Source organism: Hyla sarda, chromosome 2 (assembly GCF_029499605.1).
Source record: "Hyla sarda isolate aHylSar1 chromosome 2, aHylSar1.hap1, whole genome shotgun sequence".
Taxonomy (NCBI): Eukaryota; Metazoa; Chordata; class Amphibia; order Anura; family Hylidae; genus Hyla; species Hyla sarda.
Genome location: NC_079190.1, coordinates 430666807 through 430684900, shown reverse-complemented (window position 1 = coordinate 430684900; position 18094 = coordinate 430666807). Strand labels below are relative to the sequence as shown.

Sequence of the window (18094 nt, the reverse complement as noted above, 5' to 3'; positions counted from 1 at the left end):
CATTATGCTTTTTTTTTAATTAGATTCATTTAATAAATGTATTTTTAATATATATATATATATAAAAAAAATTAACTTTTTATTACATTTTTATTTATTTTTACACTTATTTTATTAATTTATTTATTTTTACACTTTTTAATGCTTTGGAATACTTAGTATTCCAAAGCATTGCAGTTATATGCTGCCTGCCAGTTTTCACTAGCAGGCAGCATATTAGGACGTGCCTCTGGCACGTCCTTTCAGGCAATACCCAGGGCAGACCTGGGGGTCTTTGTAGGACCCCCGGCTGCCCAGGTATGCAGCAGCACCCCGCGATCGCACTGCGGGGTGCTGCAGAGGAGACAGAGGGAGCCCCCTCCCTCTTTCAGAACTCCTTACAGCGCGCGGTCACTTCAGACCGCGGCTGTAAGGGTTAAACTGCCGGGAGTGAAGTGAACTTCACTCCCGGCAGTGCGGCAGGTCCCGGCCAGCCGCGGACACACACAGCACCCCGCATCGCGATGCGGGGTGCTGCAGGAGTGACAGAGGGAGCTCCCTCCCTCTGTCATAACACTTACAGCCCGCGATCACTTCCGACCGCGGCTGTAAGGGTTAAAACTGCCGGGACCGAAGTTTACTTCGGTCCTGGCAGTGCAGCAGGGTCCCGTCTGTGTGATACAGCCGAGTCCCTGCCGCGATCTCGTGGGTGCACTGGGCAGCACCCACGAGAAGAATGGACGAGTATAGACGTCCAGGTGCGGGAACGGCCGCCAACCTGGACGTCTATACTCGTCCGTGGTCGTTATCGGGTTAAACATGCGTGGGATAGGCATAAGGCTATCCTTCATTTAGGATAGGGCCAGGGACTATTCATAGTATTCAGAATATTGAGCAGACTAGAGTACAATGCCTACGCCCCTGAGATACTTGTAAAGCCAAGTGTACATTTAACCAGCTGAAGAGGACAACAAATATATAACAAGGGCACATGTTAAAAATGGGTCCCAATAATAACTTGTGTTAAGCAATGGTAAATGTGTTACACAACAATGACATTGGGGGAGATTTAGCAAAACCGGTCTATACCCTATAAAAGTTAAATGGGTACTCCACCCCTAGACATCTTATCCCCTATCCAGCAGCGGGACCCCCGCAATATAGCACGCAGCACCCACCTGTTACTGCACCAGAAGCGCCCCCTCCCATAGACTTGCATTGAGGGGACGGGATGTGAAGTCACACGGAGCGGAGTCGTGACGTCATGATCTTCCGTCCCCGTGGTCGGGAGCCAGACCCTCCAGCGCTTCCGAAGCAGTAACAGGTGGGTGCTGCGTGCTATATTGCGGGGGTCCCCAGCGGTGGGACCACCGCAATCAGACATCTTATCCCCTATCCTTTGGATAGGGGATAAGATGTCTAGGGGTGGAGTACCCCTTTAAAAATAAGTGAGGTTTGTTCTCCCTGGCTCCTCCCGAGTTAGACATACAGTACTCTTCGGGTCTATTCACACGTACAGTTTCCTGTGCATATTTGACATGCAGGGTTTAAAGCTGCAGATTTTATGCTACAGAGTTCACCGTTAACTAGATTACAGAACAGTTTTAAATCGCCAGCTTCAAATCCTGCGCCAGATACTGTACATGTCAAGAGACCCTAAGGGTAGGGTCACATGCATTCGCAGTGTATTTAATGCTGCGGATGCACCCACAGTAGTCACAAGTGTGAGTTCCCTGCTGCGGCTTCATAGCTCCGTGTGTGTCCGCTCACAGCTACAAGCAGCCACAGAGCCACCCAGCCATAGCAAGCAGCTCGCCTATGTGACTGCCTTTGGCGCATTCGCAACGTGAAACACGCATGTGACCCTACCCTTATACAAGATTTCAAAGTGAGCTTTTTTAAACAAACTGGTATAAAATCCAGTCCAGCCACTATCCAACCACCCACCAGAAAACACACCAACGAACAACCCACAAAGCAGGTAAAACACAAGTTAAGGATTCCAATTTTTTATTAGAGGAGGCGGTTTGTATTTGGATGTAAAATACAGCTTACAGGGTCCAACATAACAGGATATCACTTTAAAAGTCAGGGCCCAGGCAAGGTATGGAATGAAGGAGGAGGAAACCGTGGCTTCTGGGAGGTAACATGTTTGGGGAATATTGCATGACATGACAGCCTCAGTCTCACATTAAGGTTTTCCAGCACTGGAAAGTGACTACTCATGACACCATTTTGAAATAATAAATTAGAACTTCATTTCTCGTTGTTATTTGGCAGAACATAGGCATGTTTACATTACTTGCATTTTTTTTACATTTTCGTCTTTGTTTTTAAATATAAGGCAACGCCAGCCAGCACGTAATGTTTTAGTCCAAAGTTTGTTACTGTGCTATGGATATTCTGCCATTAGCCTTTGCCAGGATGAAGACCAATAGCAGCACTCTGGCACGGGAAAAGTTAATTCAGAACACCTTTCAATAAGCTAGTACAAATATTAAATAAAGCAGGGTCCTTGCTCTTGTCAAGGAAGGTATCTGGAAATAAAAAATAGAAACAGCTACATTCAGGGGGGAAAAGAAAAATTAGTTAGACCTACATAAAAAAAAAAAAAAAAAAAACTACCCCCCCCCCTCTACTATTAACAAATTTAAGAATTTCTACCCACCTATGAACGTCACTTCAAAACTTGTACTTTTTTCTATTTTTTTTTTTTTTTAATATAATTTTGCCTTTTTTTCTACAGATGTTAGGTTTTCAAACATGCTAAAACTGAAAAGTAGTTCTGTGGACTGGCCTTCATTCTTAAATGGAACAAAAAGAGACACTGTTTTTATGGTTTCAAGTTGCCAGGGGTTGTAGGTCTTTAACTAGACAGTTCTATGTGAAAAAAAAAAAAATAAAAAAAAAAAAAATAAAAAAAAAGGATTATAAAAAAAATAAAAAAAAAAAAATAAAAAAAAAATAAAGGTAAACAATTAAATCTAATACCAGTCACGGGACACAGGGTAAAGCAGCAATGAACATGCCTTATCAGCTAGTGTTGTTTTGTTATCGCCCCATCCCGTTTTGGTCCAAATTATTTGTATAGCTCAAATCTAGAAATAAAACACGAGATACATTAGTTGGTTCTTTTCATAAGCTGTGCCCTTTGCAGCCATAAGAAAAAAATAAATAAAGAACTACAAACATGTTTAACCTGTTCTGAGCAAAGTATCGCTATTCCTGATACTTTGGATCATATAATGCTTCAACTCCTTTGTCCAGAAAGTCGCAGCAGAGCCAACCCCTATATAGGATAAAGAGGCAGCCATGTTGTTTGCCTTGGGCTCAATTTACATAACTTTAAAATTAATAGTGGGTTATGTATTGCTTGTCCGGAAATTGGAAAGGAAAACAATTCAAAAAAGTAATAGCTTTTCCCTCTCCTTTTAAAAAGAGAGAATAACATTTCCACCACTAAACAATTACAGAAGAGGGGGGGGGACAAAAACACACACAACTTTAAATTCTTATGCAAAATGAGCCCTTGATTAAAAACAGTGCAAAACGGATATTCCTTATACCTAACACAAGAACTGAAGGGGCGGAGCATGACAGATGATTTCTCTTTGGTGTTCTTTGAATCTGGTGCAATGCCCCGCCCCCGCAGAACCTACTGTAGGCACAACACAATCACTTTTAGTCATTCTGTTCCTTTAACAAATATACAGGAAATGGTAACACAATTAAATCCTTAGGGTTTGATAACTTGGGAGGCTAAGAACACAGCTGACTTCTCCTGGGTGCTTTACAAGACCATCTGGACCAAGAAATTCTGCTAAGCGAATGAGTGACTGGAATCGATCATAATTGCGTGACTATTAGAATATGTGGGAGAATAAAAACAGGGCTACTTAGAATCAAAAAAGAAAAAAAAAAATCTATAGAGGCAAATACTTAAGGCTTTGTTTGTCTATCTGAAGGTCTGTGAAGGGCGCAGCCAGTGACGGCAGTGGGTTCACTCATACTTGTCTACTCAAACCCACACTAACAAGCAACATTCGTACAGAAATATTACACTTAATTACAGTAGTATAGCATTAAACTTTTAGCCAGTGTACATAGAAAGTATTACATTTTCTCCCTCCCCATGTTTAATATTCATCAAACTTCGTTGTGATCATTATATTCAATCTTTCTCCAATACCTTCGCTGTACGATGAAGTAAAAAGCGCCAGACAGTGCTCAAATTCATTCTATCACAGGGTTTAAGAAGAAGCCAACAAGTAGTAAAGGCTGTCCAGCAGCAATGAAATACATAAGGTGGCATTACAATGTAAACCACAAACCACCACCAAAAGACTCGTTTCCACAAACTAATATGGGATGTACACCAATATTGTTGAATAGATTAGTTAAGTTCGATGCAACAACTTCATGGGCTAAGCCAGGAGTAGACAAATGACTGTAGACTGAGAGTCAAGACCACTTCAGGAGCATGATGGGTCTTATTTAAAGTGACCAGGTGATTGCAACTATCAGACATCTATAGAAAACAACCCAGTTGGGCACAAGCAGCAATTTTTAAGCGCAGAATCTACCTGGCTCCTGACATCTGTCCATCTCTAGGCAAAACCATCACTAGGATCCAGCAATTGCCATCATTACAAAGCGACCAATGGGAGGCATGGAAGGCTTCATAACTCTGAAATAACTTTTCCAGTGATGTGATGACTATCGTTGAGGCACAAAATGGTGGCATCCACTGTGTGTACTGAGATATCCCACTGTAGTAAATGCCTCCTTGTAGTCTACCTTCCAAACCCAATTCTTTAGAAGATAGGCTACATAATTCTGGGTGAAGTCGCATTTAATACAGACGATGGGTAACAGGATTATAAATACATAAATAAAAAGAATGCAAAATCAGTTCTGTACAGTGGAGTATGGGTAAAAACTATTGGTTAGAGATCAAAAATGTTAAAGGAAAAATACTAATGAAAAGGAAAAAAAAAACTTGTATATACATTTTCACAGTTGACTTGTGACTTACGTTATATATCTACACATACAGAATTCAGCCCTGCGTCGTTTCACTAGTATTCATAATGTAACCCTTTGGTTGCTGCAGAGCACGCACTGCAGGAGGACTTCACAGTGTCTTGTACACACTCATTCGTCTTCCAGGAGCTTTGAGACCAGCAAGAAGAGGAACAAGCTTCTAATGTAAACAAAAATGTTGGGCTCAAAATGGCACGAACAGTCAATCTACACCATAGTCCTGGAAATGGCCAACTTCTGAGGATCTATTTCACATAAAAGCCCACAAGTGAAAAAAAAAATGGACGAAGCATCCAGTAAATAAATGTTTTTAAAGGAAAATATATGTATATGGCCAAACTACACCTATGTACATCTGCACATGCCCATCCCTAAGGTGAATTCCCACCATGTCAAATTCTTTGTTAAACAACCCCATTAAAAAGATATACTACAAAATTATTAGTTATCAGAGTGGCATTTCCCCAACCAGTCCTCCTCAACATGCTGGGAGTTTTAGTTTAGCAACAGCTGGAGGCACAATGGTTGGGAAAAACTGCACTAGACAATCTGTACAAGAAAGCAACTCATTGTATATAGATTCACCTACTATATTACTGCTCACTGGCATTTTTATCTTTAGCAGCATTCTATGCATGGGGACATACAGAAGAACAATAAGGGTGGAGCAGTCTCAGCCTTTGGCAGTCCGGACATGCTTGAAGTTTTAGTTTTGGAACGGCTGGAGGCAGGCTGGTTGGGAAACACGAACAGAGTGTTTGTTCATGTTGTGAACAGAAAAAATAAAAATACAAAAAAGCTCTAAAAATAAAGAATCTATTATAGGATAGCCAATCCAGGCAGGTCTTCAAATGTTGCCTAATGAGCCCAACAGACCCTTCCAGCATCAGAATGCTTTTTTATTCTTTGGGCACTGGCTGCTTTATTAACTTTGAAACAGTGACTTTTGACCACATGAAGAGGGTTTACAAAAACACCCATTCCTCCTCCTGACCTTTTTTTTTTGTAAAGCTGGAATGGTAGGTGCTGCCTTCAAAAATCGGATGTACAGGCAATATAACTGAATAGCCATATAGGAGATATTTATGGCACATTGATAGTTTATGCCATAAACATCTAGTAGTGGGGTGTTCCCTTTCGGAGACTCCTACAAATCTGCAGAAAATGGGACGGCTCAGTGTTTGCAGCTCACAAAATGCATGGCAGCCTCTAGATCCCGATGCAGCATTCCCCCCCCCCCCCCCTTTATTCTTCTGAGATGCAAATGTGGTGCTGGGAGCAAGGAGAAGTATTTATTTTCCCTTTCCCAGATAACATTCTTTTGCTTCCTATTGCAGTCAGCAGCGGAAGCAATGTCCAGATACAAGATTGCTAAGGAGTGACAAATCTACGAGTGTGTGTTTTCCTTGTTTAATAAGGTACTCCAGCCGTAGAGAAAGAAAATTCCCATTGGAGCCTCCAGTATCACTGTTTGATGTAATTCTCTTTAAACCCTCTGCCAAAGTACCCTTTTATGTCCCCAAAAAGGTAAAAATAAAATCGCCTTCCTAACAACGAGGCTGGCCAACACTCAACTACAGCAGATTTCCAGCAAAGTCTGACTGTTCAACTCCTTACCAGGCAGGACATTGTTTCTTATATAGTGCAGAAGAGACTATTAGTGAATAATCTAGGAAGTCCCTGTGTATATCTGTTTTAATTGATATTGCATGGATAGTGTGCCTACCACCATCTTCTGCTTCCCTAATGCAGCTTATGTTTTTCCATGTCCCCTCTGGCTTTGAAGAGTAAACACTCATCACTACATTAGCTTTGTCATATCTAAGTGCAGTAAGATTTGTCATAGCTAAATACAGAAAAGAAGTCCCTTACGTGATATTCTATTGTGAGTTCAGAGTTAGGCTTCATATTTCAGGACACTAGAGACAGGCAGTATGATTAAGGGAGTTGTATTACTCTGCAGCTACTCACTGTACAGACTCACCTACTAGATCACTGCTCACTTGGTCTCCTATAGAGGTCAGACATGTCTTTAGCAGCACTCTATGCATAGGTATTAACGAAAGAACAATAAGAGTGGAGCTGGGTGAGGAGGGGTCTGGGAGCTGCCTACTGGGATCGGATAGGTGATGTAATCATGTAGTTCACCAGAAGTCATCCACACAGGAGATCAACATCCTGTCTACCCATTACAGCGTGTCATTTTCTGATTGTTCATTGGGATCACATGACCAATCTGCCGTATTGATATTTATAGCACCAGCTAAGCTAGAATGCAACAATTTGTAGCCTCCACATGCAGGTGTGAACAAGTCTTTTTGCTTTTCCATACAATTTCTGCATTTAGGTGGAAAGGAATTGGAGGAGGAAAAAAAAAAAAAACGAAAAAAAACAAACCCCAGAACAACAGACCTCAATGATTTTGAAGGAAAACGTAGCCTCTGTTGCCAATATATTGATGTCACCCTTTGCGCAATGAAGGCAGGACCCAGCATCAATACCTCCACGCTCTCTGCTTTTATATGTCGGCCTCCTTCAGCTCACATGGCCAGAAGGAGTCCATAACTATTTACAAGGTGGAGAAAGGGAGGCAGGGAAGCTGAGTATGTCGGTTCCTGCCTCCATTGTGCAAGGAACAACATTAACATATTAGTAATGGAGGCTAATACACCCTATATCTCCAGAACAGTAGCACCAATCCGGGTAAGTTATACACCATTTTAATCCGGTTCATCAGCACCTGTGTATTGAGTTTACTGGGGGTAAACTAGTAGTAAATTTCTCTTTAACAGAGTGTTATCATTTTACTAAAATTTATCGGGACAAAAACAAGCCTCTCACTGCAACATCATATTACAGGAGTAACAGTGGAGAAAATTTCTAAATTACTTCTATTAAAAAATAGTTATCCTTCCAGGACTTAGCTGCTGTATGATCCACAGGAAGTTCCCTTTTTTAATTTCCTTTCTGTCTGACCACAGTGCTCTCTGCTGACACCTCTGTCCATTTCAGGAATTGTCCAGAGCAGCATAGGTTTTCTATGTGGATTCTCACCTACTCTGGACAGCTCCTAAAATGGAGAGAGGTGTCAGCAGAGAGCACTGTGGCCAGACAGAAAGGAAATTCAAGAACTTCCTGTTGATCATACAGCAGCTGATTTTTTAAATAAAAGTAATTTACAAATCTGTTTAACTTTCTGGCACCAGTTGATTAAAAAAAAAAAAAGCGCACCATGACTTACATTTACATCCTGTACATGACTGCCAGCATCGGAGCAATGATCGGGTCATGTGCGGCAAATCACGGCTGCTAAAAGCAGCCAGGGACCCGCCGGTAATGGCAGACATCCGCGATCGCAAGGACGTCTGCCATTAACCCCTCAGATGCCGTGATCAATACAGATCACGGCATCTTCGGCAGCGCAGCTACATTTTATGCTGATCCGATCGCCCACGGCACGGACTGCCTCCGCTGCCTTCCAGGCTTCTTCTCTGGTCTGAGATCGAGCAGACGATAGCCCATAACACTGATCAGTATTAGCAATTTACTGATGGGGCCTATTAAAGTGTAAAAAAAAAGTTTATAAAAAAAAGTTTATAAAAAAAAGTTTAAAAAGTAAAACATTTGAAAAATCCCCTCCCCCAATAAAAAAAAAAGTAAGATGTCCCATTTCACCCCCCAAAAGGAGTAAAAAAAATTATAAAAATGTTATGTTAATATGTTAATGATCCCGTACGGTGAACAGCTTGAATGTAAAGAAAAAAAAATCTAAAATTGCTTTTTGTCAAAAAATAAAATATGAAAAGTTTTCTACACACAAATGTGGTATCAATAAAAGTACAGACCACTACGCAAAAAATTTGCCCTCGTACTGCCATCAGTATAGTGGGACTTTAAATTTACAAACTTGGTTAAAAACGTTTGCACTTTTTTTTTTAAGCATCACAGTAATAGAAAAGTATGTAATCATGGGCATCATTTTAATCGTATTGGCCCACAGAATAAACAGGTAATTTTTACCGAAAATTGTACAGCATGAACTTTTCAAAATTTGCTAAATTGCTGTTTTCTTTTTAATTTCCCCACACAAATAGTATTTTTTGGGTTGCGCCATACATTTTATGGTAAAATTAGTGATGTAATTACAAAAAACAAGCCCTCATACTAGTCTGTGGATGAAAATATAAGCGTCACGATTTTCAGAAGGAGAGGAGGAAAAAGGTTTTCTTTATTCTGTGGGACAATACGATTAAAAGGATACTTAACTTTTAATAGTATTTAGTAATAAGATAAATATTCCTCAAAATAGTAAAAAAGTATAGGTGAAGATGAGCTCAGATAATTGGTATATGGCTCAAAACTTCCCCTAGTAGAACACAAACTCCTACAAAGAGTAAACTATGTAAATATACACAAAAATACAATGTTATTAATCCTGACGCGCCCCCCCCCCCCCTCCAAAATAGATAGTGTGGAGTAATGTTGGGTTCATCAGGGGATAGATATGTAGGAAAGAAAGTTAACAAAGCTATGCAGCTGTGATACAAAAAAATGCCAGTTCGTGTGGAATATAGGATGTAAGGTCCAATAGGGACCACTCACTCAGACCCTCAAGTACCGTCCTTGTAAAGGGATGAATGCCCTGGGTGGCCGTATGATGACGGCTAGTCCCCTCCTGGCAGCAGCAGGGGACTAGCCGTCATCATACGGCCACCCAGGGCATTCATCCCTTTACAAGGACGGTACTTGAGGGTCTGAGTGAGTGGTCCCTATTGGACCTTACATCCTATATTCCACTCTAACTGGCATTTTTTTGTATCACAGCTGCATAGCTTTGTTAACTTTCCTACATATCTATCCCCTGATGAACCCCACACTATCTATTTTGGAAGGGGGGGGAGAGGGGGGGAAACGCGTCGGGATTTAACATTGTATTTTTGTGTATATTTACATAGTTTACTCTTTGTAGGAGTTTGTGTTCTAATAGGGGAAGTTTTGAGCCATATACCAATTATCTGAGCTCATCTTCACCTATACTTATTTACAATTATTTTTGTATTTTGAGGACTATTTATCTTGTTACTAAATACTATTAAAAGTTAAGTTTTAAGCGAGCTAACTATTCACCTTCTGTGAAAACCTTAGTGATTTGATTAAAAGGATACCCATGATTTCATACTTTTCTATTATTGTACCGCTTTAAAAAAATCTCAAGCTTTTTAACCAAATTAGTACATTTAAAATCCCTCTGTTTTGACAACCTATAACTTTTCAATTTTTCTGTACATAAGCGGCGGTATTAGGGCTCATTTTTTGCGCCATGATGTGTACTTTTTATTGGTACCATATTTGCATATATAAAACCTATAGTACATTTTTTATTAATTTCTTTGGAATATGATGTGACAATAAAGCAACGTTTTTGGACTTTTTTACGTTTACGCCGTTCACTGTACAGGATCATTAACATATTTTGAAAGTTCAGACGTTTACGCACAAGGCGATACCAAACGTGTTTATTACATTTTTTTTTTTTTTACACTTTTGGTGGCAAAATGGAAAAAAAAGGGACAATATACATTTTATTGGGGTAGAGGATTTTTCACATTTTTGTCCTTTTATTTTTTACACTTATGACCCCTATGCATAGGGCATAGCACTGATCAGTATTATCGGCAATCTTCTGCTCGTCTGCTCTATCGCAGATCAGAGCAGAAGACCCGAGGAAGGCAGCAGAGGCAGGTGAGGGATGAGGATGATCGGATGCCCGCGGCAGCATGTATTGTACCCTGTGCCTGTCGTCAAACACTTTTCATATAATGTAGATAATACAATTATATGTATATTTGTAAAATACATTGGTTAAAAAGTGTGTGTATTTATGGGCGAAAAAGTGCTGTCCCTGCAGCTATTGCCTGTGAGGAGTCCAAATACAGGAGGTGAGGACAGGACAAGCAGGGATCTGTGCGGGATCCTGGCTTGTCAATCATCCTGATGTATGAGCCCGTAGCATGTCAGTCTCACTGCACAGAGCCCTGCTTGTCCACCCTCACTTCCTGTATTTGGACTCCTAGAGACACACAGACAATAGCTGCAGGGAAAAATATACATATTTTTAAATCAATGTATATTACAAACATACATATAATGGTGTTATCTACATTATATAAAAAGTTTTTGTTTATAGTACACTTTAAGATTCTCCTGTTGGATCCAGCCCTCAGAGGCACAAAATGGGGAGTGAATGTGCCCTAAAAAGGCCCAAGAACACAAAATATCATCTGCACCACTATTCTATAAAATTGTTTACATGTAAGCCATAAAAAAATGCAACCACCAGGGTAATTGAAAAGGTTCTCTAAATTTTAATTTCTAGAAATCTGACTTATAAAGCTGGTGGAATGTGACTGCCTGACAGCTACCAATTGGTTTTCTTCACTTGTCTGCTCGGAGAGGAGCCAATCAAACTGAGATAAACAACTATAAATCCATTGGCTGCTAGGTATATAATGCCTCACAACATGAGTGGGGTGGTTTCTATTAACCAGTCTCTCAGCTGTCAGGGAATACCCACACGGAAATTTTCCATGCAGACATTCACGCGTGTGAACATAGCCTAAGGGTCACACATACTTCTCTCTGCTGCAGCAGATTTTGCCGCCCATAGACTTCAATGGGTAGCAAAATCTGCAGCAAAAAAAAATAAAAAATAAGGGCATGTGAACTGACCCTGTGAGAATATTCACAAAGCAGATTCCTTGCAAAAAAAAAAAAAAAAAAAAAAAAAAAAATTGTATGACTATTCTATACAGATCAATGGAAGTGATTCAAGTGCACAAGTTTTGGAAACAAACCTGCCACCTCTGAATACAATCTTATGATGGCAGGCATTACAGAACACCTTAATGTAGAAAAAAAATGTAAGTGCTTAAAGAAAAATAGATCACAATTCATAACGAGACACCGCCACGTCGATATGCATAAACCAGCTGCATCAATTGTAGACAGTGTAATACAAATGGTAGTTCAGCCACTAGCGGCCACAATAAAGTCTTAGCAGGTATGTTGTAATGTCACGTTAAGTCTAACACGTTCCCTGATTATTATCTTACATCGCTTAAAAGAATGATGCAGTGTACTAAAAAGGTTTAGAAACCCACCTACTGGGTCAATCAATCCTAAAACAAGAGCCCATTGTGAGGGTGCTGGTCCAAAAGGCAGATAAGAGACTGCTACTTAAAGGGGTACTCTGCTGAAAATATCTTATCCCCTATCCAAGCGGCGGGACCTCAGCGATCTCCAGACCGGCAGCGGCGGCGTCTGGAACACGAAAGCTTTCAGGTTCCACCTTTATGACCTCACGCCACCTCCATTTATGTCTATGGGAGGGGGTGTGACCGCTAGTGCATAGCTCTACGCCTCCTCCCACAGACGTGAATGGAGGCGGTGTGGCAGCTGGCATCGCCAGTCATCGGGCATGGAGCGGAGGGGTAACGCAGCAGAGATCGCAGGGGGTCCCCAGCGGCGGGACCCTCCCCCCCTCCCCCGCCGCGATTCAACACCATATCACCTATACCTTTGCATACGGGATAAGATGTTTTCAGCAGAGTAGCCCTTTAAGGATATACTGTTTTATATATTGTATTGCTATAGAAACAAATGAGCACCGCCTGTGTATCCACTATAATCCGGTGTAATGAAGGACAGGGTAAATGTAGGGGGTAGGCTATGAACGCCCATCTTTTCACTCCATGCTCTGATCAATCCATTTCTTTACAGCAGTTGGATTACTTTTTATGCAACAGATTTAAAAGATAATTGCCCATATTTATCAAGCTTTGTGCTTTTCCCACAGCAACCAATCACAGCTCAGCTTTCACTTTACCAGAGCCCATTAGCTGAGCTGTGATTGGTCGCTGTGGGAAAACCTCTCCGTTTATTCTCTCTCACACAATTTGATAAATCTGTGCCAATGTGTAAGCAGCCACCGCAAGGGGAAGCGTATATCGTACTGTATTAAAGGGGTACTCCCGTGGAAAAAAATTTTTTTTTAAATCAACTGGTGCCAGAAAGTTAAACAGATTTGTAAATTACTTCTATTAAATCTTAATCCTTCCAGTACTTATTAGCTGCTGAATACTACAGAGGAAATGGTTTCCTTTTTGGAACACAGAGCTCCCTGCTGACATCTCTGTCCATTTTAAAGGAGATGTCGGGCGCAGACTTATTCCTATTCCGTCCTGCCCGGGCTGCAAAAAAAGACAAAACAAACTTTCACTTACCTCCATATGTTCCCCCAGAGCTCCGCAACAGCTGATCGGTCGGGCTGTCTGCTTCCTACTTCCTTTAGCCTGGTATGTCACACAGCGCTTCAGCCTATCACCGGCCGCAGCAATGTCCGGTGATAGGCTGAAGCGCCGTGTGACGTACGGGGCTAAAGGAAGTAGGAAGTAAACAGTCCGGCCAACTGATCAGCTGTTGCGGAGCTCCAGGGGAACATATGGAGGTAAGTGAAAGTTTGTTTTGTCTTTTTGCAGCCCGGGCAGGAAGGAATAGAAAAAGTCTGCGCCCGACATCTCCTTTAACAACTGTCCAGAGTAAGAGAAAATTCCCATAACAAACACATGCTGCTCTGGACAGTTCCTAAAATGGACAGAGATGTCAGCAGAGAGCACTGTGGACATGATGTCAGCAGAGAGCACTGTGGACATGATGTCAGCAGAGAGCACTGTGTTCCAAAAAGAAAACCATTTCCTCTGTAGTATTCAGCAGTTAATAAGTACTGGAAAGATTAAGATTTTTTTAATAGGAGTAATTTACAAATCTGTAACATTCTGGCACCAGTTGATTAAAAAAAATATATATATATTTCCACGGGAGTATCCCTTTAAGTCTTGGGACTTCACAATATGCATTATACCCCAATTTTTTGCTGCAAACAGCCAGGAAAATGTTAAAAGCAGACCTGTCAGCAAGTCTGAGCTTACCAAAAACACTCATACAGAGGTCAAGGAGTCCATACATACCTGATATCTCCGCCATGCAACCTAGATGACCAAGACAAAAGCAGTTTAAGATCCTGCCCCGAAAGTGCCGAGTCCAATCAGGAGACTTGAGCTGTCATTCATAGCTAAAAGCGCCAGGAATGCTCTTAAAGGGGTACTCCGGTGAAAACCTTTTTTCTTTTAAATCAACTGGCTCCGGAAAGTTAAACAGATTTTTACATTACTACTATTAAAAAAAATCTTAATCCTTCCTGTACTAATTAGCTGCTGAATACTACAGAGGAAATTCTTTTCTTTTTGGAATGCTCTCTGATGACATCACGAGCACAGTTCTCTCTGCTGACGTTATTATAATAATAATAAGTCTTTATTTATTGTTGTCCTTAGTGGGATTTGAACCCAAAACCCCAGCGCTGCAAGGCAGCAGTGCAAACCACTAAGCCACAATGCTGACCTTAACATACAACTGCTATGCACGGTTGCTAAAATGGACAGAGATGTCATCAGAGAGCACTGTGCTCATGATGTCATCAGTGTTCCAAAAAAGAAAGGAATTTCCTCTGTAGCATTTAGCAGCTAAGTAGTACTGGAAGGATTAGGATTTTTTTTAATAGAAGTAATTTACAAATATGTTTAACTTTCTGGCACCAGTTGATTTAAAAGAAAAAAAAGGTTTTCACCGGAGTACCCCTTTAATACATAGTGCTCTGAGCACCTAAGACAACCCTCTGGGTGAGTGTTTCCCGACCAGGGTGCTTCCAGGTGTTGCAAAACTACAACTCCCAGCATGCCTGGACAGCCAAAGGCTGTCCAGGCATGCTGAGAGTTGTAGTTTTGCAACATCTGGAGGCACCCAGGTTGGGAAACACTGCTCTGGGCACTTGCAACGACCTTCAACAACTTTTATCTTAAGTATTATTTAAGTATGGACTCTTATCTATATGGGCCTGCCAGCTCTAAACTGCTGTATGCTCTACTTTAACACCTTGTTGATACATAGATCTAAATGTTTTATAGTTTATTATGCTCACGATGGTGGGCAAGAGGTAAAATTACCTTACTTGACTTTGGCTCTCTCACTGCTTTCATTCATATGGTACCTGGTCCTGCGCACGTTCATGGTCGGTACGTGGATATGCCCACTAAATCAAATCACTGGCCTAGGACACAGCTGCAGGCCTATCCACGTGCTGCCTCCTAACCTAGAAGCAACGTACAGTGGGACCAGGGTACCAGGAGCACAGTGGCAGCATGGGAGAAAGGAAAAGGTAAACACAGGTTATTTTAGCTCTTCCCACCTACCTGACCCCCAAAAAAATAATAAAAAAAATAAAATAAAAAATGACTCCATGTGTAGGCTCTGAGTCAGGAATTCTGCACTGTAAGTTTCATTTTCAAACTCCGATTTATAAAAAGGTGTTCAAATAATTTTCTTTTTTTTTTTTTAACCAAGAGATTGGATCTGAGGACAAAGATGAAGTGAAAAGTTCTGTAATAGTTAAAAGAGGGAATGTTTCACCCCCCCCCCCAAATATGCCGAGTAAATTCACATTTTATAACTAAGACCGTGCCTCCAAATTAATATGGATAAAGTATTGATGTCTGTTCGGCCATGTGTTCAGGAAATAGTTCAATACGAGACAACCTATTTAAAATATAAAAAAAATGTTCTAAATTGATGGAAAGGGTTTAGATTGAGCTGCCATGCTTCTGTATCTTCTTCATGCCACAGAAGATCACTATACAAAAAGTTAGTAGAGAGTAAGGGTACGTTCACACTGCGGAATCCCGCGAGTAAAAGCCCACACAGTGAACATTACCATCAGTGTGAATGGGTCTTCCGCGAAACCCGGTCACACTGCGGAATTTCAGCGGCGAACATACCCTTACCCAGTTGTAGAAAGCCAGAGCTAACTTCTTCCAAAAGCAGCACCACCCCCTGTCTGCAGGTTGTGTGTGGCATTACATTGTTCTATTCATTTCAATGGAGCAGAGCTGCAAAATCACACACATAATAGCAAAGAAATATGGTGCAGTTTTTTTTTTTTTTTAAAGAAACTAAAGTTCTGTTTTTCTAAGGCTGGGTAACTCCTACAAAACATCGAATTAAAAAAATGAAAATAAAAAAAAAATAAAAAAAATAAAGTATGAATCTCGTTGCAGTTTTCTAAAAATAAAACAAGAAAAATACAGAAAACATGATCAGGTTCATGTCTTACGCCCATCTGCAATCTTATTTAGGGGCCTGAACTGCAGAGATCATACATTCTCCTCAGGCACCTTTAGAACCCTACAGCCAAGCAGTGTTGACATAGGGAAGTCAGAAAAAAGCAAAGTTACTGTTCACTCTCCTAATGCACACTACTATTTTCATGCATATTCTTTGGCAGCCCGATACCTATAAGCATTCTGCCGTAAAGGAAGCAAAATGAGAAGGCCAGAGGGGTCTGCAGTAGAGACTAGCACATGTGACGGGCATACAGGCCTAAATTGGAGAAAAAAAAAAAACATCTCCTGGTCCATATAGAACAGTGGTCTCCAACCTGCGGACCTCCAGATGTTGCTAAATTACAACTCCCAGCATGCCCGGACAGCCAACGGCTGTCCGGGCATGCTGGGAGTTGTAGTTTAGCAACAGCTGGAGGTCCGCAGGTTGGAGACCACTGATAGAATATTCAAATGATATTTGCAACCAGAACTAACAATAAATAGAACATGGTGATGTTCCATGAGACTGATATAAGGCACTACAGCAGCTAGCCTATACATATCAAAAAAAAAAATAGATGACATATCAAAAAGGTAACCAAACTGCCTTAGCGCGCACACCACCACCGCTCTGAAAACCAATTGATTAATACTTAAAGTGGTTATCCAGGAAAAAACTTAGATAGGATAGATATATATCTATCTATCTCAACTGGCTCCAGAAAGTGAAACAGATTTACTTCTATTAAAAACATCTTAACTTCAGAAGCTCATAAGTACTGAAAGGATTAAGGTTGTTCTTTTCTGTCTAAGTGCTCTCTGATGACACGTGTCTCGGGAACCGCTCAGTTTAGAAGAGGTTTGCTATGGGGATTTGCTTCTAAACTGGGCGGTTCCCGAGACACGTGTCATCAGAGAGCACTTAGACAGAAAAGAACAACCTTAACTTCAGAAGCTCATAAGTACTGAAAGGATTAAGGTTGTTCTTTTCTGTCTAAGTGCTCTCTGATGACACGTGTCTCGGGAACCGCCCAGTTTAGAAGAGGTTTGCTATGGGGATTTGCTTCTAAACTGGGCGGTTCGAGACACGTGTCATCAGAGAGCACTTAGAAAAGAACAACCTTAACTTCAGAAGCTCATAAGTACTGAAAGGATTAAGATTTTTTAATAGAAGTAATTTACAAATCTGTTTAACTCTCTGGAGCCAGTATATATATATATATATATATATATATATATATATATATATATATATATAAAAAAAGTTTTTTCCTGGATAACCCCCTTTAACTGAAATTCTGAAAAGAAAAAAGTTACTTTTAATTCAAAGCGGAATAAACGCTAAATAAACAATACAAGGGACTTATTGTAAACCATAAGGACCTTTGGGCTCTTAGCATAAAGACCTAACAATACTGTTCTATAAAACAAAAAGAAAATCCTGTGAAAGCATAAAACAGTACTTCTTTCTCAAAATCCTGCATGTATCCAGTGATCAATTTCAACGCATTCCGTTTCCTGTTGCACAATGGCACTAAGCTATAACCAGACGTACACGGATGCAGAGGATTCAGAGAAGCAACTTATTCAAATTAGGAAAAGTTGATTAGTCAACCTCTAAAGCCCAAAGAAAAGGTTGGGGGTTAAGGAGTTAAATAAAAACTGGGGAGAGATACCACACTTCTTAGGGCTTAGTGTTCCCAAGACTGAAATAAAGCAGCATTTTAAAGCCCATCAGTGCTGAGAAGCTACTAAGGAACAGACCCGCAACCGTCTTCTCAACTACTGCCACCCAAAAAAAATAAAAAAAATTATTAAATTAAAGAAGTACAGAGCAAGTACGAGATCTTGTGAATTAC

The 18094-nt window shown here is 40.7% G+C and overlaps 1 protein-coding gene across 16 annotated transcripts in view; it reads right to left on the bottom strand.

The window, feature by feature from the left end:
* Positions 1 to 1908: 1908 nt before the first annotated feature.
* Positions 1909 to 18094, bottom strand: part of FAM222B (family with sequence similarity 222 member B) — a 204875-nt gene continuing 188689 nt past the window's right edge. For 7 of the 16 annotated variants that reach the window (XM_056559075.1, XM_056559066.1, XM_056559068.1 and 4 more), the window contains one exon: positions 1914 to 2539. In XM_056559075.1, the coding sequence (XP_056415050.1) occupies positions 2440 to 2539 (100 nt within the window). In that variant the 3' untranslated portion in view covers positions 1914 to 2439. Of the gene's footprint in view, positions 2540 to 2647; positions 2784 to 2970; positions 3269 to 18094 lie in introns of those variants that run through there. The other 9 variants (XM_056559074.1, XM_056559073.1, XM_056559072.1 and 6 more) reach the window with 9 other exon arrangements.